The following is a 26,415-nucleotide window of genomic DNA, read 5'->3' as shown; positions in this document are numbered from 1 at the left end:
GAAGTGTATTTACAACATTAATAATATATACATACTATGCACATATAAAAAAGCTTCTTGTGAAAAATGAGTTGGAATTTCACAAGAAAAAGGTCACAATTTCACAAGAAAAACTTAGAATTTTGGCAGTATTATAATAAAAGTCGTCATTTTACCAACATTTCACAAGAAAATCTGAAAATGTGTGCAATATTATGATAAAAGTTGGAATTTTACGCGGTAACAGTCGCAATTTTACAAGAAAAGCTTAAAATGTTGGCAATATTATAATAGTAATCGGAATTTTACTAGGCAAAATTATGACAAAAGTCATCATTTTACTAAAAAAAATGTCACTGTTTTACAAGAAAAACAAAAAAATTGGCAATATTGTGATGAAAGTCAGAATTTTATATGACAAATGTCACCATTTGGCATTAAAAAGTAATAATTTTACGAGAAAATATTGCAATATTACAGAAACAGAAATTATATGAGAGATTGTTCCCAAATCTATAAGAAAAAAAGTCAACACTGTGAGAAAAAGACTGATTTTAGTTCTTTTTTTAATTGTAATTTTTTGTTTGCAATTGGTTTTTAATCTTCATTATTTATTTCAAGTTATTACAGTATGTCTCTATATACATATTTATTTATTTTAATCTTTTAATTAATTTTGGCTCATTTCAATTTCTTACACACACTTGTTATTTCATATGTTGACCAGAGGGGGAGCACTTTTAAAAGCGACACACAGTCAATTTGAAAAATCCCTCCTTTTTGGGACCACCCTCATTTTGACCAGCAGGGGTGCAAATGAGACATTCTCTATTAGATGCAATGTTACACACACACACACACACACACACACACACACACACACACACACACACACACACACACACACACACACGTTCTTGTATTTGTCACCTTCTTGAGACCTGAGAAAAATGCCTCCCTCTTTAGGACCAGCCTTTCTAGATATATAAAGAAGTGTATTTACAACATTAATAATATATACATACTATGCACATATAAAAAAGCTTCTTGTGAAAAATGAGTTGGAATAGAAAAAGAAAAAGGTCACAATTTCACAAGAAAAACTTAGAATTTTGGCAGTATTATAATAAAAGTCGTAATTTTACCAACATTTTACAAGAAAATCTGAAAATGTGTGCACTATTATGATAAAAGTTGGAATTTTACGCGGTAACAGTCGCAATTTTACAAGAAAAGCTTCAAATGTTGGCAATATTATAATAGTAATCGGAATTTTACTAGGCAAAATGATGACAAAAGTCATCATTTTACTCAAAAAATGTCACTGTTTTACAAGAAAAACAAAAAAAATTGGCAATATTGTGATGAAAGTCAGAATTTTATATGACAAATGTCACCATTTGGCATTAAAAAGTAATAATTTTACATTAAAAAAAAGTAATCATTTTACGAGAAAATATTGCAATATTACAGAAACAGAAATAATATGAGAGATTGTTCCCAAATCTATAAGAAAAAAAGTCAACACTGTGAGAAAAAGACTGATTTTAGTTCTTTTTTTAATTGTAATTTTTTGTTTGTAATTGGTTTTTAATCTTCATTATTTATTTCAAGTTATTACAGTATGTCTCTATATACATATTTATTTTATTTTAATCTTTTAATTAATTTTGGCCAAAGGGGGCTCATTTCAATTTCTTACACACACTTGTTATTTCATATGTTGACCAGAGGGGGAGCACTTTTAAAAGCGACACACAGTCAATGTGAAAAATCCTTCCTTTTTGGGACCACCCTCATTTTGACCAGCAGGGGTGCAAATGAGACATTCTCTATTAGATGCAATGTTACACACACACACACACACACACACACACACACACACACACACACACACACACACACACACACACACACACAATCTTGTATTTGTTACCTTCTTGAGACCTGAGAAAAATGCCTCCCTCTTTAGGACCAGCCTTTCTAGATATATAAAGAAGTGTATTTACAACATTAATATATTTCACAAGAAAAACTTACAGTTTTGGCAGTATTATAATAAAAGTCGTCATTTTACTCAACGCAAGTCAACATTTTACGAGAAAAACGGAACATTTGTGCAATATTATGATAAAAGTGGCAATTTTACTCAATAAAAGTCGCAATTTTACAAGAAAAGCTTAACATTTTGGCAATTTTATGAAAAGAGTCGTCATTTTACTCGACAAAAGTCACAATTTTATAAGAAAACTAACATTTGGCAATATTATAATAATAAACGGAATTTTACTTGGCAAAATGATGACAAAAGTCCTAATTTTACTCCAAAAAAGTTTTACAAGAAAGACAAAATATTGTGATAATAGTCAGAATTGTATATGACAAATGTCACCATTTGGCATTAAAAAGTTATAATTTCATGAGTAAAATATTGCAATATTACAGAAACGGAAAGAATATGAGAAATCGTTCCCACTTTTATAAGAAAAAAGTCGACACTGTGAGAAAAAGACTGATTTGAGTTCATTTGTATTTTTTTGAATGTTTTGTTTGTAATTGGTTTTTGATGATTTACTTGAAGTTATTACAGTATGTCTCTATATACATATTAATTTATTTATATTAAATTAATTTTGGCCAAAGGGGGCTCATTTCAATTTCTTACACACACTTGTTATTTCATATGTTGACCAGAGGGGGAGCACTTTTAAAAGTTTGAAAAATCCCTAATTTTTGATAGATGTCACCAGCAGGGGTGAAAATGAGACATTGTCTATTAGATTTAATGTTATTGGGACCATGATTTATGTCATCACTTGTTCACACCTCCTCATATGGAAGATACTTTTCCTTCTTCATGTCTCAAGAAGGCTAGAAATACAACACACACACACACACACACACACGTGGTGCCTGAGCATTACTACGCGCAGACACGATATATTCAACAGTGGAGTTCTTATCGCCATGGATACGTGTCACCATGGCAACAAGCAGAAGGGTACCTGTCATGGTGCACTGAACACATGGTTGTGTGTGTGTGTGTGTTACCTCAGACAAGCAGCGAGCAGAGTTGACCCAGCAGCACACGGAGTGGAGCAGGCAGATGACCCAGAGACACATGCAGCAGATTGAGGACCTGCAGGCACAACTGCAGGCGCACACGCAGATGATGGCCCTGCAGCAGGTGACGACGTCTTCTTATGTTACAGACTTATTCCAAAATTGAATAAATTCATATTTGTCCTCAAAATTCTACACACAATACCCCATAATGACAATGTGAAAATGTGTTTTTAAAAATGTTGGCAAATTTCTTTAAAATTAAAAATAAAATAAAAAGTATTCACAGCACTTCATTTTTTCCCACATTTTGTTATGTTACAGACTTATTCCAAAATGGAATAAATTAATATTTGTCCTCAAAATTCTACACACAATACCCCATAATGACAGTGTGAAAATGTGTTTTTTAAAAATGTTTGCAAATTTCTTTAAAGGAAACTAAAAAAATCCTATGTTCATAAGTATTCACTTTCCCCCACATTTTGTTATGTCACAGCTGTATTGCAAAATGTAATAAAATCATTTTTGTCCTCAAAAAATCTACACACAATACATCATAATGACAATGTGATAATGTTCTTTTTTAAGATTTTTGCAAATTTATTAAAAATTAAAAAATTTTTTTTTACACACAATACCCTTTAATGCAATGTATTTTTTTTTATGTGCAAATTTATTAAAAATAAAATAAATGTAAAAATCTCAGTTTCATAAGTATTCACAGCGCTTCAGTCTTTCCACGTTGTGTTATGTTACATCATTATTCCGAAATGGAATAAATAAAATGTTTGTCTTCAAAATTTGACACACAATACCCCACAATGACACAAATTAAATGTGCAAATGTATTCAAATTAAAAAACTAAAAAATCCTACGTTCATAAGTGTTCACAGCGTTTCACTTTTTCCACATTTTGTTATGTTAGAGCTGTATTCCAAAATGGAATAAATTCATTTTTGGCCTCAAAATTGTACAAACAGTACATCATAACAATGTCATTTTTTTTTTTTTTTTTTAAAGAATTTTGCAAATTTATCAAAAATAAAAAAACAAAATACCCTTATAATGGCAATGTATTTTTTTCATGCGCAAATGTATTAAAAATAGAAAAAATCACATGTTCATAAGTATTCAATGTGTTTCACTTTTTCCACATTGTATGTTATAGTCTTATTCCAAAATGGAATAAATTCATATTTGTCCTCAAAATTATACACACAACACCCCATAATGACAATGTGAAAATGTGTTTTTAAAAATGTTGGCAAATTTCTTTAAAATTAAAAATAAAATAAAAAGTATTCACAGCACTTCATTTTTTCCACATTTTGTTATGTTACAGACTTATTCCAAAATGGAATAAATTAATATTTGTCCTCAAAATTCGACACACAATACCCCATAATGACAGTGTGAAAATTTGTTTTTTAAAAATGTTTGCAAATTTCTTTAAAGGAAACTAAAAAAATCCTATGTTCATAAGTATTCACTTTTCCCCACATTTTGTTATGTCACAGCTGTATTGCAAAATGTAATAAAATCATTTTTGTCCTCAAAAAATCTACACACAATACATCATAATGACAATGTGAAAATGTTTTTTTTTAAGATTTTTGCAAATTTATTAAAAATAAAAACTCAATTTTTTTTTTTACACACAATACCCTTTAATGTATTTTTTTCATGTGCAAATTTATTAAAAATAAAATAAATGTAAAAATCTCAGTTTCATAAGTATTCACAGCGCTTCAGTCTTTCCACGTTGTGTTATGTTACATCATTATTCCGAAATGGAATAAATAAAATTTTTGTCTTCAAAATGTGACACACAATACCCCACAATGACAATGTGAAAACTTTTTTTTTTTTTTAAATGTGCAAATGTTTTCAAATTAAAAAACTAAAAAATCCTCCGTTCATAAGTGTTCACAGCGTTTCACTTTTTCCACATTTTGTTATGTTAGAGCTGTATTCCAAAATGGAATAAATTCATTTTTGGCCTCAAAATTGTACACACAGTACATCATAACAATGTCCTTTTTTAAAAATTTTTTAAAGAATTTTGCAAATTTATTAAAAATAAAAAAATACAATACCCTTATAATGGCAATGTATTTTTTTCATGCGCAAATGTATTAAAAATAAAAAAATCACATGTTCATAAGTATTCAATGTGTTTCACTTTTTCCACATTGTATGTTATAGTCTTATTCCAAAATGGAATACATTCATGTTTGTCCTCAAAATTATACCCACAATGAACAATGTGAAAATGTTTTTTTTTTTTAAATTGCAAATTTATAAAAAATAAAAAACAAAAATAATCCTATGTTCATAAGTATTCACAGCGCTTCACTCTTTCCACATTTTGTTATGTTACAGACTTATTCCAAAATGGAATAAATTAATATTTGTCCTCAAAATTCTACACACAATACCCCATAATGACAGTGTGAAAATTTGTTTTTTAAAAATGTTTGCAAATTTCTTTAAAGGAAACTAAAAAAATCCTATGTTCATAAGTATTCACTTTTCCCCACATTTTGTTATGTCACAGCTGTATTGCAAAATGTAATAAAATCATTTTTGTCCCCAAAAAATCTACGCACAATACATCATAATGACAATGTGAAAATGTTTTTTTTTAAGATTTTTGCAAATTTATTAAAAATAAAAACTCAAACATTTTTTTTACACACAATACCCTTTAATGCAATGTATTTTTTTTATGTGCAAATTTATTAAAAATAAAATAAATGTAAAAATCTCAGTTTCATAAGTATTCACAGCGCTTCAGTCTTTCCACGTTGTGTTATGTTACATCATTATTCCGAAATGGAATAAATAAAATGTTTGTCTTCAAAATTTGACACACAATACCCCACAATGACACAAATTAAATGTGCAAATGTATTCAAATTAAAAAACTAAAAAAATCCTACGTTCATAAGTGTTCACAGCGTTTCACTTTTTCCACATTTTGTTATGTTAGAGCTGTATTCCAAAATGGAATAAATTCATTTTTGGCCTCAAAATTGTACACACAGTACATCATAACAATGTAATTTTTTTTTTTTTTTTTAAAGAATTTTGCAAATTTATAAAAAATATAAAACAAAATAATCCTATGTTCATAAGTATTCACAGCGCTTCACTCTTTCCACATTTTGTTATGTTACATCCTTTTTTCTGAAATGGAATACATTAATTATTCTCCTCAAAATTCTACACACAATACCCCATAATGACAATGTGAAAATGTGTTTTTAAAAATGTTGGCAAATTTCTTTAAAATTAAAAATAAAAAGTATTCACAGCACTTCATTTTTTCCACATTTTGTTATGTTACAGACTTATTCCAAAATGGAATAAATTAATATTTGTCCTCAAAATTCTACACACAATACCCCATAATGACAGTGTGAAAATGTGTTTTTTAAAAATGTTTGCAAATTTCTTTAAAGGAAATTATAAACTAAAAAAATCCTATGTTCATAAGTATTCACTTTCCCCCACATTTTGTTATGTCACAGCTGTATTGCAAAATGTAATAAAATCATTTTTGTCCTCAAAAAATCTACACACAATACATCATAATGACAATGTAAAAATTTTGTTTTTTTTTAAGATTTTTGCAAATTTATTAAAAAAAAAAAATCAAAAATTTTTTTTTTACACACAATACCCTTTAATGCAATGTATTTTTTTTATGTGCAAATGTATTAAAAATAAAATAAATGTAAAAAATCTCAGTTTCATAAGTATTCACAGCGCTTCAGTCTTTCCACGTTGTGTTATGTTACATCATTATTCCGAAATGGAATAAATAAAATGTTTGTCTTCAAAATTTGACACACAATACCCCACAATGACACAAATTAAATGTGCAAATGTATTCAAATTAAAAAACTAAAAAATCCTACGTTCATAAGTGTTCACAGCGTTTCACTTTTTCCACATTTTGTTATGTTAGAGCTGTATTCCAAAATGGAATAAATTCATTTTTGGCCTCAAAATTGTACACACAGTACATCATAACAATTTCATTTTTTATTTTTTTTTAAGAATTTTGCAAATTTATAAAAAATAAAAAACAAAATAATCCTATGTTCATAAGTATTCACAGCGCTTCACTCTTTCCACATTTTGTTATGTTACATCCTTTTTTCTGAAATGGAATACATTAATTATTCTCCTCAAAATTCTACACACAATACCCCATAATGACAATGTGAAAATGTGTTTTTAAAAATGTTGGCAAATTTCTTTAAAATTAAAAATAAAAAGTATTCACAGCACTTCATTTTTTCCACATTTTGTTATGTTACAGACTTATTCCAAAATGGAATAAATTAATATTTGTCCTCAAAATTCTACACACAATACCCCATAATGACAGTGTGAAAATTTGTTTTTTAAAAATGTTTGCAAATTTCTTTAAAGGAAATTATAAACTAAAAAAATCCCATGTTCATAAGTATTCACTTTTCCCCACATTTTGTTATGTCACAGCTGTATTGCAAAATGTAATAAAATCATTTTTGTCCTCAAAAATTCTACACACAATACATCATAATGACAATGTGAAAATGTTTTTTTTTAAGATTTTTGCAAATTTATTAAAAATAAAAACTCAAACATTTTTTTTTACACACAATACCCTTTAATGCAATGTATTTTTTTTTATGTGCAAATGTATTAAAAATAAAATAAATGTAAAAATCTCAGTTTCATAAGTATTCACAGCGCTTCAGTCTTTCCACATTGTGTTATGTTACATCATTATTCCGAAATGGAATAAATAAAATGTTTGTCTTCAAAATTTGACACACAATACCCCACAATGACACAAATTAAATGTGCAAATGTATTCAAATTAAAAAACAAAAAAAATCCTACGTTCATAAGTGTTTCACTTTTTCCACATTTTGTTATGTTAGAGCTGTATTCCAAATTGGAATAAATTCATTTTTGGCCTCAAAATTGTACAAACAGTACATCATAACAATGTCTTTTTTTCTTCTTTTTTTTAAAGAATTTTGCAAATTTATTAAAAATAAAAAAACACAATACCCTTATAATGGCAATGTATTTTTTTCATGCGCAAATTTATTAAAAATAAAAAAAATCACATGTTCATAAGTATTCAATGTGTTTCACTTTTTCCACATTGTATGTTATAGTCTTATTCCAAAATGGAATACATTCATGTTTGTCCTCAAAATTATACCCACAATGAACAATGTGAAAATGTTTTTTTTTTTTAAATTGCAAATTTATAAAAAACAAAAAACAAAATAATCCTATGTTCATAAGTATTCACAGCGCTTCACTTTTTCCACATTTTGTTATGTTACAGACTTATTCCAAAATGGAATAAATTAATATTTGTCCTCAAAATTCTACACACAATACCCCATAATGACAGTGTGAAAATTTGTTTTTTTTAAATGTTTGCAAATTTCTTTAAAGGAAATTATAAACTAAAAAAATCCTATGTTCATAAGTATTCACTTTTCCCCACATTTTGTTATGTCACAGCTGTATTGCAAAATGTAATAAAATCATTTTTGTCCTCAAAAAATCTACACACAATACATCATAATGACAATGTGAAAATGTTTTTTTTAAGATTTTTGCAAATTTATTAAAAATAAAAACTCAATTTTTTTTTTTACACACAATACCCTTTAATGCAATGTATTTTTTTTATGTGCAAATGTATTAAAAATAAAATAAATGTAAAAATCTCAGTTTCATAAGTATTCACAGCGCTTCAGTCTTCCGAAATGGAATAAATAAAATGTTTGTCTTCAAAATTGACAATGTGCAAATTAAATGTGCAAATGTATTCAAATTAAAAAACTAAAAAAATCCTACGTTCATAAGTGTTCACAGCGTTTCACTTTTTCCACATTTTGTTATGTTAGAGCTGTATTCCAAAATGGAATAAATTCATTTTTGGCCTCAAAATTGTACACACAGTACATCATAACAATGTCATTTTTATTTTTTTTTAAAGAATTTTGCAAATTTATTAAGAATAAAAAAACACAATACCCTTATAATGGCAATGTATTTTTTTCATGCGCAAATGTATTAAAAATAAAAAAATCACATGTTCATAAGTATTCAATGTGTTTCACTTTTTCCACATTGTATGTTATAGTCTTATTCCAAAATGGAATACATTCATGTTTGTCCTCAAAATTATACCCACAATGAACAATGTGAAAATGTGTTTTTTTTTTAAATTGCAAATTTATAAAAAATAAAAAACAAAATAATCCTATGTTCATAAGTATTCACAGCGCTTCACTCTTTCCACATTTTGTTATGTTACATCCTTTTTTCTGAAATGGAATAAATAAATTATTCTCCTCAAAATTCTACACACAATACCCCATAATGACGACGTAAAAAGTTGTTTTCTTTAAATTTTGAAAATGTATTAAAAATTTAAAAAATCACATGTTCATAAGTATTCACAGCGCTTCACTCTTTCCACATCGTGTTATGATACGTCCTTATTCCAAAATGGAATAAATACATTTTTCTCCTCAAAATTCTACACACAGTATCCCATAATGACGACGTAAAACGTTTTTTTTTCTTTAAATTTTGCAAATGTATTAAAAATTTAAAAAATAACATGTTCAGAAGTATTCAATGCGCTTCACTTTTTCCACATTTTTATATAATAGCCTTATTCCAAAATTGAATAAATTGATTTATGTCCTCAAAATTAAATAAATAAATAATAAATATACACACAATACCCAATAATGACAACGTACATTTTTTTTTAAATTTGCAAATTAATAAAAATAAAAAACACATTTTGTTATGTTACAGCTTTATTCTAAAATTGAATGAATTCATTTTTGTCTTCAAAATTCTGCACACAATACCCCATAATGACAATGTGAAAATGTTCAGTTTTTTTTTTATTGCAAATTTATTTAAAAATAAAATAAAAATAATCCTATGTTCATAAAAATTTTCACATTTTGTTATGTTACATCCTTTTTCTGAAATGGAATAAATAAATTATTCTCCTCAAAATTCGACACACAGTACCCCATAATGACGACGTAAAAAGTTTTTTTCTTTAAATTTTGAAAATGTATTAAAAATTTAAAAAAATCACATGTTCATAAGTATTCACAGCGCTTCACTCTTTCCACATCGTGTTATGATACGTCCTTATTCCAAAATGGAATAAATACATTTTTCTCCTCAAAATTCTACACACAGTATCCCATAATGACGACGTAAAACGTTTTTTTTTCTTTAAATTTTGCAAATGTATTAAAAATAAAAAAATCACATGTTTATAAGTATTCAATGCGCTTCGCTTTTTCCACATTTTTATATAATAGCCTTATTCCAAAATTGAATAAATTAATTTATGTCCTCAAAATTAAATAAATAAATAATAAATATACACACAATACCCAATAATGACAACGTACATTTTTTTTTAAATTTTCAAATTAATAAAAATAAAAAACTTAATTTTTCCCACATTTTGTTATGTTACAGCTTTATTCCAAAATTGAATGAATTAATTTTTGTCTTCAAAATTCTGCACACAATACCCCATAATGACAATGTTTTTTTTTTTTTATTGCAAATTTATTTAAAAATAAAATAAAAATAATCCTATGTTCATAAAAATTCACAGCGCTTCACTTTTTCCACATTTTGTTATGTTACATCCTTTTTTCTGAAATGGAATAAATAAATTATTCTCCTCAAAATTCTACACACAATACCCCATAATGACGACGTAAAAAGTTTTTTTCTTTAAATTTTGAAAATGTATTAAACATTTAAAAAATCACATGTTCATAAGTATTCACAGCGCTTCACTCTTTCCACATCGTGTTATGATACGTCCTTATTCCAAAATGGAATAAATACATTTTTCTCCTCAAAATTCTACACATAGTACCCCATGACGACGTAAAACGTTTTTTTTTCTTTAAATTTTGCAAATGTATTAAAAATGTAAAAAATAACATGTTCATAAGTATTCAATGCGCTTCACTTTTTCCATATTTTTATATAATAGCCTTATTCCAAAATTGAATAAATTAATTTATGTCCTCAAAAATATACACACAATACCCAATAATGACAACGTACTTTTTTTTTTTTTTAATTTGCAAATTAATAAAAATTAAAAACACTTAACTTTTCCCACATTTTGTTATGTTACAGCTTTATTCCAAAATTGAATGAATTCATTTTTGTCTTCAAAATTCTGCACACAATACCCCATAATGACAATGTGAAAATGTTCAGTTTTTTTTTTTTATTGCAAATTTATTTAAAAATAAAATAAAAATAATCCTATGTTCATAAAAATTCACAGCGCTTCACTTTTTCCACATTTTGTTATGTTACATCCTTTTTTCTGAAATGGAATACATTAATTATTCTCCTCAAAATTCTACACACAGTACCCCATAATGACGACGTAAAAAGTTGTTTTCTTTAAATTTTGAAAATGTATTAAAAATTTAAAAAAATCACATGTTCATAAGTATTCACAGCGCTTCACTCTTTCCACATCGTGTTATGATACGTCCTTATTCCAAAATGGAATAAATACATTTTTCTCCTCAAAATTCTACACACAGTATCCCATAATGACGACGTAAAACGTTTTTTTTTCTTTAAATTTTGCAAATGTATTAAAAATTTAAAAAATAACATGTTCATAAGTATTCAATGCGCTTCACTTTTTCCACATTTTTATATAATAGCCTTATTCCAAAATTGAATAAATTAATTTATGTCCTCAAAAATATACACACAATACCCAATAATGACAACAACGTACATTTTTTTTTAAATTTGCAAATTAATAAAAATAAAAAACACATTTTGTTATGTTACAGCTTTATTCCAAAATTGAATGAATTCATTTTTGTCTTCAAAATTCTGCACACAATGAATGACAATGTGAAAATGTTCAGTTTTTTTTTTTATTGCAAATTTATTTAAAAATAAAATTAAAATAATCCTATGTTCATAAAAATTTTCACATTTTGTTATGTTACATCCTTTTTCTGAAATGGAATAAATAAATTATTCTCCTCAAAATTCTACACACAGTACCCCATAATGACGACGTAAAAAGTTGTTTTCTTTAAATTTTGAAAATGTATTAAAAATTTTAAAAATCACATGTTCATAAGTATTCACAGCGCTTCACTCTTTCCACATCGTGTTATGATACGTCCTTATTCCAAAATGGAATAAATACATTTTTCTCCTCAAAATTCTACACACAGTATCCCATAATGACGACGTAAAACGATTTTTTTTCTTTAAATTTTGCAAATGTATTAAAAATAAAAAAATCACATGTTTATAAGTATTCAATGCGCTTCACTTTTTTTTTTTTTACACATTTTTATATAATAGCCTTATTCCAAAATTGAATAAATTAATTTATGTCCTCAAAATTAAATAAATAAATAATAAATATACACACAATACCCAATAATGACAACGTACATTTTTTTTTAAATTTTCTAATTAATAAAAATAAAAAACTTAATTTTTCCCACATTTTGTTATGTTACAGCTTTATTCCAAAATTGAATGAATTAATTTTTGTCTTCAAAATTCTGCACACAATACCCCATAATGACAATGTTTTTGTTTTTTTTGCAAATTTATTTAAAAATAAAATAAAAATAATCCTATGTTCATAAAAATTCACAGCGCTTCACTTTTTCCACATTTTGTTATGTTACATCCTTTTTCTGAAATGGAATAAATAAATTATTCTCCTCAAAATTCGACACACAATACCCCATAATGACGACGTAAAAAGTTGTTTTCTTTAAATTTTGAAAATGTATTAAAAATTAAAAAAAAATCACATGTTCATAAGTATTCACAGCGCTTCACTCTTTCCACATCGTGTTATGATACGTCCTTATTCCAAAATGGAATAAATACATTTTTCTCCTCAAAATTCTACACACAGTACCCCATAATGACGACGTAAAATGTTTTTTTTTCTTTAAATTTTGCAAATGTATTACAATTTAAAAAAATAACATGTTCATAAGTATTCAATGCGCTTCACTTTTTCCATATTTTTATATAATAGCCTTATTCCAAAATTGAATAAATTAATTTATGTCCTCAAAAATATACACACAATACCCAATAATGACAACGTACATTTTTTTTTAAATTTGCAAATTAATAAAAATAAAAAACACATTTTGTTATGTTACAGCTTTATTCCAAAATTGAATGAATTCATTTTTGTCTTCAAAATTCTGCACACAATACCCCATAATGACAATGTGAAAATGTTTAGTTTTTTTTTTTTTATTGCAAATTTATTTAAAAATAAAATAAAAATAATCCTATGTTCATAAAAATTCACAGCGCTTCACTTTTTCCACATTTTGTTATGTTACATCCTTTTTCTGAAATGGAATAAATAAATTATTCTCCTCAAAATTCTATACACAATACCCCATAATGACGACGTAAAAAGTTGTTTTCTTTAAATTTTGAAAATGTATTAAAAATTTAAAAAATCACATGTTCATAAGTATTCACAGCGCTTCACTTTTTCCACATTTTGTTATGTTACATCCTTTTTCTGAAATGGAATAAATAAATTATTCTCCTCAAAATTCTACACACAGTACCCCATAATGACGACGTAAAAAGTTTTTTTCTTTAAATTTTGAAAATGTATTAAAAATTAAAAAAATCACATGTTCATAAGTATTCACAGCGCGTCACTCTTTCCACATCGTGTTATGATACGTCCTTATTCCAAAATGGAATAAATACATTTTTCTCCTCAAAATTCTACACACAATACCCCATAATGACGACGTAAAAAGTTGTTTTCTTTAAATTTTGAAAATGTATTAAAAATTAAAAAAATCACATGTTCATAAGTATTCACAGCGCGTCACTCTTTCCACATCGTGTTATGATACGTCTTATTCCAAAATGGAATAAATACATTTTTCTCCTCAAAATTCTACACACAATACCCCATAATGACGACGTAAAACATTTTTTTTTCTTTAATTTTGCAAATGTATTAAAAATTAAAAAAATAACATGTTCATAAGTATTCAATGCGCTTCACTTTTTCCATATTTTTATATAATAGCCTTATTCCAAAATTGAATAAATTAATTTATGTCCTCAAAAATATACACACAATACCCAATAATGACAACGTACATTTTTTTTTAAATTTGCAAATTAATAAAAATAAAAAACACACTTTGTTATGTTACAGCTTTATTCCAAAATTGAATGAATTCATTTTTGTCTTCAAAATTCTGCACACAATACCCCATAATGACAATGTGAAAATGTTCAGTTTTTTTTTTATTGCAAATTTATTTAAAAATAAAATAAAAATAATCCTATGTTCATAAAAATTTTCACATTTTGTTATGTTACATCCTTTTTCTGAAATGGAATAAATAAATTATTCTCCTCAAAATTCTACACACAGTACCCCATAATGACGACGTAAAAAGTTGTTTTCTTTAAATTTTGAAAATGTATTAAAAATTAAAAAAATCACATGTTCATAAGTATTCACAGCGCGTCACTCTTTCCACATCGTGTTATGATACCTCCTTATTCCAAAATGGAATAAATACATTTTTCTCCTCAAAATTCTACACACAATACCCCATAATGACAACGTAAAGTTTTTTGTTGTTGTTTTTTTTGCAAATTAATAAAAATAAAAAACACTTCACTTTTCCCACATTAGTTACAGCTTTATTCCAAAATGGAATAAATACATTTTTGTCTTCAAAATTCTGCACACAATACCCCATAATGACAATGTGAAAATTTAAAATTGCAAATGTATTTAAAAAATAAAATAAAAATAATCCTATGTTCATAAGTATTCAGTGCTTCACTTTTTTTCCACATTGTGTTATGTTACATCCTTATTCTGAAAAGGGAATAAATAGATTTTTTGTCTTCAAAATTCCACACACAATACCTTTCTGCTCCGCCGCTCCCAGTCTGTGGAACGCTCTCCCTGACCACCTGAGGGGACCGCAGACTGTGGATGCTTTTAAAAAAGGCTTAAAAACCCTTCTTTTTAAAATATAAAAATATTTAGATATATGCATACTAGTTTTAGCTATTTGGCTGTTACATTTTTTATTTTTTTTTGTATTATCTTTTTATTTTTATTTTTTTAATACACTGTAGCACTTTGAGGTTGTTTACTCAATGAAAATGTTTAGTTTTTTTTTTAATTGCAAATGTATTTAAAAAATAAAATAAAAATAATCCTATGTTCATAAGTATTCAGTGCTTCCCTTTTTCCCCACATTGTGTTATGTTACATCCTTATTCTGAAATGGAATAAATTCATTTTTGTCTTCAAAATTCCACACACAATACCTTTCTGCTCCGCCGCTCCCAGTCTGTGGAATGCTCTCCCTGACCACCTGAGGGGACCACAGACTGTGGATGCTTTTAAAAAAGGCTTAAAAACCCTTCTTTTTAAAATATAAAAATATTTAGATATATGCATACTAGTTTTAGCTATTTGGCTGTTACATTTTTTTATTTTTATTTATTTTTTTATTATCTTTTTATTTTTATTTTTTTAATACACTGTAGCACTTTGAAGTTGTTTACTCAATGTAAAGTGTTTTTTTTTTTTTTTTTACAAATAAAACCTATTATTATTATTATTATTATTATAATAGCAATGTATTTTTATTTTATTTTCAAAATGATTAAAGATGAAATAAATAAAAAAATCCCTTAGTTCAAAAGTATTCACAGTGCTTTACTTTTTCTATGTGTTGTTATGTATAAAATATATATACTGGATAGAAATTTGCAATACTAAAAAAAAATAAATCACATTGTCATTATGGGGTATTGTGTGTAGAATTTTGAGGACAAAAAAATAATTTATTCCATTCTGGAATAAGGCTGTAACATAACACAATGTGGAATAAGTGAAGCACTGTCAATACTGTAACATCGTCTTCTTGCGTACTGACCTAAATACGTGTGTGTGTGTGTGTGTGTGTGTGTGTGTGAAGGACCTGAAGCAGCAAAACCAGAACCAAGTGTTTGAGAGGCAGCTGGATGAGAGTCGCTGTGCCATGTTGGAACTGCAGAGAGAGAACACAACACTCAAGAAGCAATTACAGGAGAAGTAAGATTAAATATATATGAACAAAACATCTTTAAGAGCCTCATGTTGGAGCCATGCAAGTGCTGGCCATCTTGAACACTAACACACATACTAACGTTGTGTCAATGGTCAATAAAAAGAGAATACTTTTCAACTTATATTCAATTGAATAGACTGCAAAGACAAGATATTTCATGTTCACACTGAGAAACTTTATTATTTTTTGCAAATATGAGCTCATTTGGAATTTGATGCCTGCAACATGTTTCATAATCTCCATTTTTTTATCCCATAATTGCAATTTTTTATCTTGGAATTTTAATTTTTTTATCTCATAATGTTGACTTTCATAGCCCATAATTTCGACTTTTTATCTCATAATCATGACTTTTTATTTTATAATTTAGATTTTTTTTTTATCTCATAAATTTGATAGTTTATCCCAGAATTTTGATATTTTTACCTCATTATTATGACATTTAATCTCATAATATCAATTTTCTCATAATTTCAAAATGATCCCCCCTCATAATTATGACTTTATATCTCATAATTGGGAGTTTTTATCTTGTAATTTTGATTTTGTTATCTCATAACTATGACTATTTTCATAATTTCGACTTTTTATCCCATAATTATGACATTTTATCTCATAATTTCGACTTTCTTATCTAACAATTTCAACTTGTTTCCCCTAATAATTATGATTTTTAATCTCACAATTTAGATTTTTTTTATCTTTATTCTTCAATAATTATTTTATGTTTAGTGGCAGAAACGGGCTTCCATAGTTTTGAGTAGTTTCACATGATCGAGTATTTTCTAACATTCCACACTACAAAATAAAAGCATGTACAATATCATTTGTACTGATATCATATCAGATTAATATCGGTATCGGCCAATACTTGGTATCGTATAACAATAACAATGTCGCCTTTAATACAAAGTTGACAAAAAGTTATATCTTTAAATATTACAAACCCCAAAACTAGTGAAGTTGTCAGGTTGTGTAAATGGTAAATAAAAAGAGAATCCTTTTCAACTTATATTCAATTGAATAGACTGCAAAGACAAGATATTTCATGTTCACACTGAGAAACTTTATTATTTTTTGCAAATATGAGCTCATTTGGAATTTGATGCCTGCAACATGTTTCATAATCTCAATTTTTTTATCCCATAATTGCAATTTTTTATCTTGGAATTTTAATTTTTTTATCTCATAATGTTGACTTTCATAGCCCATAATTTCGACTTTTTATCTCATAATCATGACTTTTTATTTTATAATTTAGATTTTTTTTTATCTCATAAATTTGATAGTTTATCCCAGAATTTTGATATTTTTACCTCATTATTATGACATTTAATCTCATAATATCAATTTTCTCATAATTTCAAAATGATCCCCCCCTCATAATTATATGTCATAATTGGGAGTTTTTATCTTGTAATTTTGATTTTGTTATCTCATAACTATGACTATTTTCATAATTTCGACTTTTTATCCCATAATTATGACATTTTATCTCATAATTTCGACTTTCTTATCTAACAATTTCAACTTGTTTCCCCTAATAATTATGATTTTTAATCTCACAATTTAGATTTTTTTATCTTTATTCTTCCATAATTATTTTATGTTTAGTGGCAGAAACGGGCTTCCATAGTTTTGAGTAGTTTCACATGATCGAGTATTTTCTAACATTCCACACTACAAAATAAAAGCATGTACAATATCATTTGTACTGATATCATATCAGATTAATATCGGTATCGGCCAATACTTGGTATCGTATAACAATAACAATGTCGCCTTTAATACAAAGTTGACAAAAAGTTATATCTTTAAATATTACAAACCCCAAAACTAGTGAAGTTGTCAGGTTGTGTAAATGGTAAATAAAAAGAGAATCCTTTTCAACTTATATTCAATTGAATAGACTGCAAAGACAAGATATTTCATGTTCACACTGAGAAACTTTATTATTTTTTGCAAATATGAGCTCATTTGGAATTTGATGCCTGCAACATGTTTAAAAAAAAAAAAAAGCTGGCACAAGTGGCAAAAAAGAGTGATAAAGTAGAGGAATGCTCATCAAAGACTTATTTGGAACATCCCACAGGTGAACAGGCTAATTGGGAACAGGTGGGTGCCATGATTGGGTATAAAAGCATGAAATGCTCAGTCATTCACAAACAAGGACGGGGGCGAGGGTCACCACTTTGCAGAGGTGTGGACTCGAGTCACATGACTTGGACTCGAGTCAGACTCGAGTCATGAATTTGATGACTTTAGACTCGACTTGACAAAATGTAAAAAGACTTGCAACTCGACTTCGACTTTAACATCAATGACTTGTGACTTCACTTGGACTTGAGCCTTTTGAATTGACATGACTTGACATGACTTGCTACTTTCCCCAAAACCCAAAGATGAAAAAGTTATTCGGGAGCGCTCCGTATTTTTCATTGTGTACTTGTCTATCAGCGTTGCGTGTGTCAGCTGGTGTGCTCTCAGTACAACAGCCAATCAAATTAGATCTACTTTGTTTTCATCACACAGCATTCATCCAATCAAATTGCAGGACAACCAACGAAGAAGACATGTCCAAACCACACGCCAGTGAACAAAAAATGATGCCTAAAATAATTTCGTTTGGGTATAAAAATTACGAGGTGGTTAACACAAAACGGTTTGCAGTATGCAACACATGTGGTTCCAAAATTACCGATGGAGAGGCAACAACTTCCAACTTCGTCCGGCATTTGAAGTTGCACAAAGAACGGTAAGTTTTGAATGTAAGATAACGTTTATTGGCTAAGTAACGTGACTTTTATTTGCTGTGTAGTTAAATCAGTGAGGCTGTAAACTCACTGCTAACGTTATAATGTTATTGCAAACACGGGAATCTGTTGCAGTTCACTACCTTATTCATACTTTTTGTTCAGTGATTTTTTTTAAGCAGGGTTACGTTAGTCAATATATCACACGTAACGTTAGACGGCGGTCAGCAGCACCGCGTATTTTAGCCACCTAAAAAAAAGACGAAAATAGTAAAATAAAGGTCAGTTAAAATGTATACTATATTATGAATATGTGTACCGTTTTAGCTAGCTTTCTGACATACTGTTGGTTGTTTACCTCAGTGGTCCCCAACCACCGGGCCGCGGCCCGGTACTGGTCCGTGGATCGATTGGTATCGGGCCGCACAAGAAATATATATATATATATTTTTTTTTGTTAATTAAATCAACATAAAAAACACAAGATACACTTACAAGTAGTGCACCAACCCAAAAAAACTCTCTCCCCCCTTTTGTTCTGGGCATTGAACATGAAGACTCTTCCTTCACTGTTCCGAGTGGCCATGAGAGTCTTGGCAGTGCCTGCCTCCAGTGCTCCAGTGGAGCGAGTTTTCAGCCATGGTGGCATCATACTACGCCTCCATCGTGCACAAATGACTGACAGACTCTTGGCTAATTTGGTCTTTTGCAGATGCAATGCAGCATAGGGCCCTGACATATAAAAAGTACAACTTTTTTGTTATGTTCACGTATATGTCATGTTTTTTCAATGTTAACACTTTTGTACAAATAAGTACATTTGCACTTTATTTTTCAATGTGTTTGTTCTGTAAAGGAATGAGTTAATGTTTAAAATGACTGGTTAATAGTGCTATTATAAAGTGCAATGTCAGCACAATTTTCTTTCCTGCAATTTAAAATGCACTTGTTTTAATAAATAAATACAGCGTTTGAAAAGCATACACAATCTGTGTTAATATATTAGTCTGTGGTTAAAAGGACTTGAAAGGACTCGAAACTCAAAATGCAGGACTTAGGACTTGACTTGAGACTTTCCAGTCTTGACTTTGGACTTGACTCGGGGCTTGCCTGTCTTGACTCGGGACTTGACTCGGACTTGAGGGCAAAGACTTGAGACTTACTTGTGACTTGCAAAACAATGACTTGGTCCCACCTCTGCCACTTTGTCAACAAATGCGTGAGCAAATTGTTTAAGAACAACATTTCTCAACAAGGAATTTAGGGATTTCACCATCTACGCTCCGTAATATCGTCAAAGGGTTGAGAGAATGTGGAGAAGTCACTGTCATGTCTGTGTGATCATGTTTTTGTTTTGGTCATGTTCGTTTTTGGGTTTTGGACTTTTTGTGCACTTCTGTTTTGTCACCATAGCAACCATTAGTTTTCACCTGTCACGTCACGCACCTGCTTTCACTAATCATGTCCATAGTATTTAAGTTCATTCTTTTCAGTTTGTCGTTCTGACGACCTCCACATTTATGCTTGTGTACACTCTTCATCCTCTAAGATCCCGCTTCATGTCCAAGCCAAGTAAGTTTTTGTTCCATGTTTATAGTCTTTTTGGTTTCATAGTTTGTCCTCCGCCATTGTGCGTGCTTTTCGTTTGTACTTTTTTGCTATAGTCTTTTTGGTTTCATAGTTTATTCTCCGCCACTGTGCGCGTCTTTTGTTTGATCCTTTTTTTGTAGTTCTAGTGTTTCAATAAAAAAAATGTACTCACATTCCCGTCTCGCCCGAGCCAACTTTCCGTTGCATCCCGGAAAAGCAAACGCCCAGGACCAAGTCATGACAGTCACTGCATGTAAGCCATGATATTACACACCTTGGATCCCTCAGGCGCTACTGCATCAAAAAGCCACATCGGTGTGTAAAGGATATCACCACATGGGCTCAGGAACACTTCAGAAAAACCACTGTCAGTAACTACAGTCGGTCGCTACATCTGTTAAGTGCAAGTTAAAACTCTACTAAGCAAAGCCAAAGCCATTTATCAACAACACCCGGAGACGCCGCCGGCTTCGCTGGGCCCGAACTCATCTAAGATGGACTGATGCAAAGTGGAAAAGTGTTCTGCGGTCTGACGAGTCCACATTTCAAATTGTTTTTGGAAAATGTGGACGTCGTGACCAAAGAGGAAAAGAACCATCCGGATTGTTCTAGGGTGAAAGTGTAAAAGCCAGCATGTGTGATGGTATGGGGGTGTATTAGTGCCCAAGACATGGGTAACTTACACATCTGTGAAGGCACCATTAATGCTGAAAGGTACATCCAAGCAACGTTATCATGGACGCCCCTGCTTATTTCAGCAAGACGATGCCAAGCCACGTGTTACAACAGCGTGGCTTCGTAGTAAGAGAGTGTGGGTACTAGACTGGCCTGCCTGTAGTCCAGACATTGACAATGTGTGAAGGCTAAAATATGAGAAGGGAGACTGTTGAACAACTTAAGCTGTACATCAAGCAAGAATGGGAAAGAATTCCACTTCAAAAATGTGTCTCCTCAGTTCCCAAAACTTTACTGAGTGTTGTTAAAAGGAAAGGCCATAAATGCCTTTTTTTTTGACATGTGTTGCTGCCATTAAATTCCAAGTTCATGATTATTTTCAAGAAATAAGAAAGTTTCTCAGTGTGAACATGAAATATCTTGTCTTTGCAGTCTATTCAATTGAATATAAGTTGAAAATGATTCTCTTTTTATTGACCATTTACACAACGTGACAACTTCACTGGTGTTGTACAATCATAGCATTATTCATGTTTTTTTTTTTACAGTGAGTCATTTCTACAATTTGTGTTTAAAGAATTTGTGGAAAAACTGCAAGAGCAATATAAGAAAATACAACTAAATATTCCACCCCGCCCCACTGGGGGTCACTAGTCTAGTCCTCCGGTCTAGCTAACATGTACTGGATCGTACATATTTCCTCCACACTCACCCGGATGCAAGAGCACCCTCTGCTCGTCCCCAGTGGACTGGACTCTCCCATGATCATGAATCATTTGCAATAAAACTGCACCCACTTGGCCGGTCATGGTGGCTCGTGCAGCCTGTCAGGTTCAAACACTGATGACATCTATCAAACAAGACAAGAGGCAAGGAATTAAACAGAGACAGAATTCAATTTGGACTCAAATGAGGAGACACGCCTGGACACACTGTACTCTTGTACAGTATCTCCAGCACGCTGTGCCAAAAGATGGCATATTTTGGACCCTCCCTAACCACCTGGCCACCGCTGTTTCCAAAGGACAAAGGTCGCAAAAAAGCTCACAGGAAAGGTCAGTTCCAAAATAGTCCGTAAAATAGTTCAAAAAGAGTTCCATAAAATTGTTCAAAGAGAGTTCGTAAAATACTTCAAAAAGAGTTCGTCTGCAAATTGGGCAGATCCTGCAGCTTTGAAGTCACAGTGGAGTTTTACGAGCCTTCCTTCTGGTAGGCCCCAAAGACAGCTCCCGTCCCCCTGCCAGGAACTCAATGTAATACAAAGCTTTTGTGATCATATAGAAACAATTATTCTAAGAGGAGAGGTCGTAGAATAGTTCAAAAAGAGTTCCATAAAATAGTTCAAAGAGAGTTCCATAAAATAGTTCAAAGAGAGTTCCATAAAATAGTTCAAAAAGAGTTCCATAAAATAGTTCAAAAAGAGTTCCATAAAATAGTTCAAAGAGAGTTCCATAAAATAGTTCAAAGAGAGTTCCATAAAATAGTTCAAAGAGAGTTCCATAAAATAGTTCAAAAAGAGTTCCATAAAATTGTTCAAAGAGAGTTCGTAAAATACTTCAAAAAGAGTTCGCCTGGAAATTGGGCAGATCCTGCAGCTTTGAAGTCACAGTGGAGTTTTACGAGCCTTCCTCCGGGTAGGCCCCAAAGACAGCTCCCGTCCCCCTGCCAGGAACTCAATGGAATACAAAGCTTTTGTGATCATTTAGAAACAATTATTCTAAGAGGAGAGGTCGTAGAATAGTTCAAAAAGAGTTCCATAAAATAGATCAAAGAGAGTTCCATAAAATTGTTCAAAGAGAGTTCCATAAAATAGTTCAAAGAGAGTTCCATAAAATAGTTCAAAGAGAGTTCCATAAAATAGTTCAAAAAGAGTTCCATAAAATAGTTCAAAGAGAGTTCCATAAAATAGTTCAAAGAGAGTTCCATAAAATAGTTCAAAGAGAGTTCCATAAAATAGTTCAAAAAGAGTTCCATAAAATAGTTCAAAGAGAGTTCCATAAAATAGTTCAAAAAGAGTTGCATAAAATAGTTCAAAGAGAGTTCTTAAAATACTTCAAAAAGAGTTCGTCTGGAAATTGGGCAGATCCTGCAGCTTTGAAGTCACAGTGGAGTTTTACGAGCCTTCCTCCTGGTAGGCCCCAAAGACAGCTCCCGTCCCCCTGCCAGGAACTCAATGGAATACAAAGCTTTTGTGATCATTTAGAAACAATTATTCTAAGAGGAGAGGTCGTAGAATAGTTCAAAAAGAGTTCCATAAAATAGTTCAGAGTTCCATAAAATAGTTCAAAGAGAGTTCCATAAGAGTTCCATGAAATAATTCAAAGAGAGTTCCATAAAATAGTTCAAAGAGAGTTCCATAAAATAGTTCAAAGAGAGTACCATAAAATAGTTCAAAAAGAGTTCCATAAAATAGTTCAAAGACAGTTCCATAAAATAGTTCAAAAAGAGTTCCATAAAATAGTTCAAAGAGAGTTCCATAAAATAGTTCAAAAAGAGTTCCATAAAATAGTTCAAAGAGAGTTCCATAAAATAGTTCAAAGAGAGTTCCATAAAATTGTTCAAAGAGAGTTCCATAAAATAGTTCAAAAAGAGTTCCATAAAATAGTTCAAAGAGAGTTCCATAAAATAGTTCAAAAAGAGTTGCATAAAATAGTTCAAAGAGAGTTCTTAAAATACTTCAAAAAGAGTTCGTCTGGAAATTGGGCAGATCCTGCAGCTTTGAAGTCACAGTGGAGTTTTACGAGCCTTCCTCCTGGTAGGCCCCAAAGACAGCTCCCGTCCCCCTGCCAGGAACTCAATGTAATACAAAGCTTTTGTGATCATTTAGAAACAATTATTCTAAGAGGAGAGGTCGTAGAATAGTTCAAAAAGAGTTCCATAAAATAGTTCAAAGAGAGTTCCATAAAATAGCTCAAAGAGAGTTCCATAAAATAGTTCAAAGACAGTTCCATAAAATAGTTAAAAAAGAGTTCCATAAAATAGTTCAAAGAGAGTTCCATAAAATAGTTCAAAGAGAGTTCCATAAAATAGTTCAAAGAGAGTTCCATAAAATAGTTCAAAGAGAGTTCCATAAAATAGTTCAAAAAGAGTTCCATAAAATAGTTCAAAAAGAGTTCCATAAAATAGTTCAAAGACAGTTCCATAAAATAGTTCAAAAAGAGTTCCATAAAATAGTTCAAAGAGAGTTCCATAAAATAGTTCAAAGAGAGTTCCATAAAATAGTTCAAAAAGAGTTCCATAAAATAGTTCAAAAAGAGTTCCATAAAATAGTTCAAAGAGAGTTCCATAAAATAGTTCAAAAAGAGTTCCATAAAATAGTTCAAAAAGAGTTCCATAAAATAGTTCAAAAAGAGTTCCATAAAATAGTTCAAAAAGAGTTCCATAAAATAGTTCAAAGAGAGTTCCATAAAATAGTTCAAAAAGAGTTCCATAAAATAGTTCGAAGAGAGTTCCATAAAATAGTTCAAAAAGAGTTCCATAAAATAGTTCAAAGAGAGTTCCATAAAATAGTTCAAAGAGAGTTCCATAAAATAGTTCAAAGAGAGTTCCATAAAATAGTTCAAAGAGAGTTCCATAAAATAGTTCAAAAAGAGTTCCATAAAATAGTTCAAATAGAGTTCCATAAAATAGTTCAAAAAGAGTTCCATAAAATAGTTCAAAAAGAGTTCCATAAAAATAGTTCAAAGAGAGTTCGTAAAATAGTTCAAAGAGATTTCCATAGTTCAAAGAGAGTTCCATAAAATAGTTCAAAAAGAGGTGCATAAAATAGTTCAAAGAGATTTCCATAGTTCAAAGAGAGTTCCATAAAAGAGTTCAAAAAGAGTTCCATAAAAGAGTTCAAAAAGAGTTCCATAAAATAGTTCAAAGAGAGTTCCATAAAATAGTTCAAAGAGAGTTCCATAAAATTGTTCAAAGAGAGTTCGTAAAATAGTTCAAAGAGATTTCCATAAAATAGTTCAAAGAGATTTCCATAGTTCAAAGAGAGTTCCATAAAATAGTTCAAAAAGAGTTCCATAAAATAGTTCAAAGAGAGTTCCATAAAATAGTTCAAAAAGAGTTCCATAAAATAGTTCAAAAAGAGTTCCATAAAATAGTTCAAAAAGAGTTCCATAAAATAGTTCAAAAAGAGTTCCATAAAATAGTTCAAAGAGAGTTCCATAAAATAGTTCAAAAAGAGTTCCATAAAATAGTTCAAAAAGAGTTCCATAAAATAGTTCAAAAAGAGTTCCATAAAATAGTTCAAAAAGAGTTCCATAAAATAGCTCAAAGAGAGTTCCATAAAATAGTTCAAAGAGAGTTCCATAAAATAGTTCAAAGAGAGTTCCATAAAATAGCTAAAAGAGAGTTCCATAAAATAGCTCAAAGAGAGTTCCATAAAATAGTTCAAAAAGAGTTCCATAAAATAGTTCAAAGAGAGTTCCATAAAATAGTTAAAAAAAGAGTTCCATAAAATAGTTCAAAAAGAGTTCCATAAAATAGTTCAAAGAGAGTTCGTAAAATAGTTCAAAGAGAGTTCCATAAAATAGTTCAAAGAGAGTTCCATAAAATAGCTAAAAGAGAGTTCCATAAAATAGCTCAAAGAGAGTTCCATAAAATAGTTCAAAAAGAGTTCCATAAAATAGTTCAAAGAGAGTTCCATAAAATAGTTAAAAAAGAGTTCCATAAAATAGTTCAAAAAGAGTTCCATAAAATAGTTCAAAAAGAGTTCCATAAAATAGTTCAAAGAGAGTTCGTAAAATAGTTCCCAAAGACAGCTCCCGTCCCCCTGCCAGGAACTCAATGTAATACAAAGCTTTTGTGATCATTTAGAAACAATTATTCTAAGAGGAGAGGTCGTAGAATAGTTCAAAAAGAGTTCCATAAAATAGTTCAGAGTTCCATAAAATAGTTCAAAGAGAGTTCCATAAAAGAGTTCCATAAAATAGTTCAAAGAGAGTTCCATAAAATAGTTCAAAAAGAGTTCCATAAAATAGTTCAAAGAGAGTTCCATAAAATAGTTCAAAGAGAGTTCCATAAAATAGTTCAAAAAGAGTTCCATAAAATAGTTCAAAGAGAGTTCCATAAAATAGTTCAAAAAGAGTTCCATAAAATAGTTCAAAGAGAGTTCCATAAAATAGTTCAA

The 26,415-nt window shown here is 29.7% G+C and overlaps 1 protein-coding gene across 3 annotated transcripts in view; it reads left to right on the top strand.

The window, feature by feature from the left end:
- Positions 1-26,415, top strand: part of fam184b (family with sequence similarity 184 member B) — a 165,037-nt gene that overhangs the window by 57,342 nt on the left and 81,280 nt on the right. For all 3 annotated transcript variants that reach the window (XM_061984445.2, XM_061984444.2, XM_061984446.1), the window contains 2 exons: positions 3,036-3,166; positions 16,144-16,259. In XM_061984445.2, coding sequence (XP_061840429.1) covers positions 3,036-3,166; positions 16,144-16,259 — 247 coding nt within the window. The remainder of the gene's footprint in view (positions 1-3,035; positions 3,167-16,143; positions 16,260-26,415) is intronic.

This window comes from Nerophis lumbriciformis, linkage group LG25, assembly GCF_033978685.3.
Source record: "Nerophis lumbriciformis linkage group LG25, RoL_Nlum_v2.1, whole genome shotgun sequence".
NCBI lineage: Eukaryota > Metazoa > Chordata > Actinopteri > Syngnathiformes > Syngnathidae > Nerophis > Nerophis lumbriciformis.
This window is presented reverse-complemented; position numbering and strand designations above follow the sequence as displayed.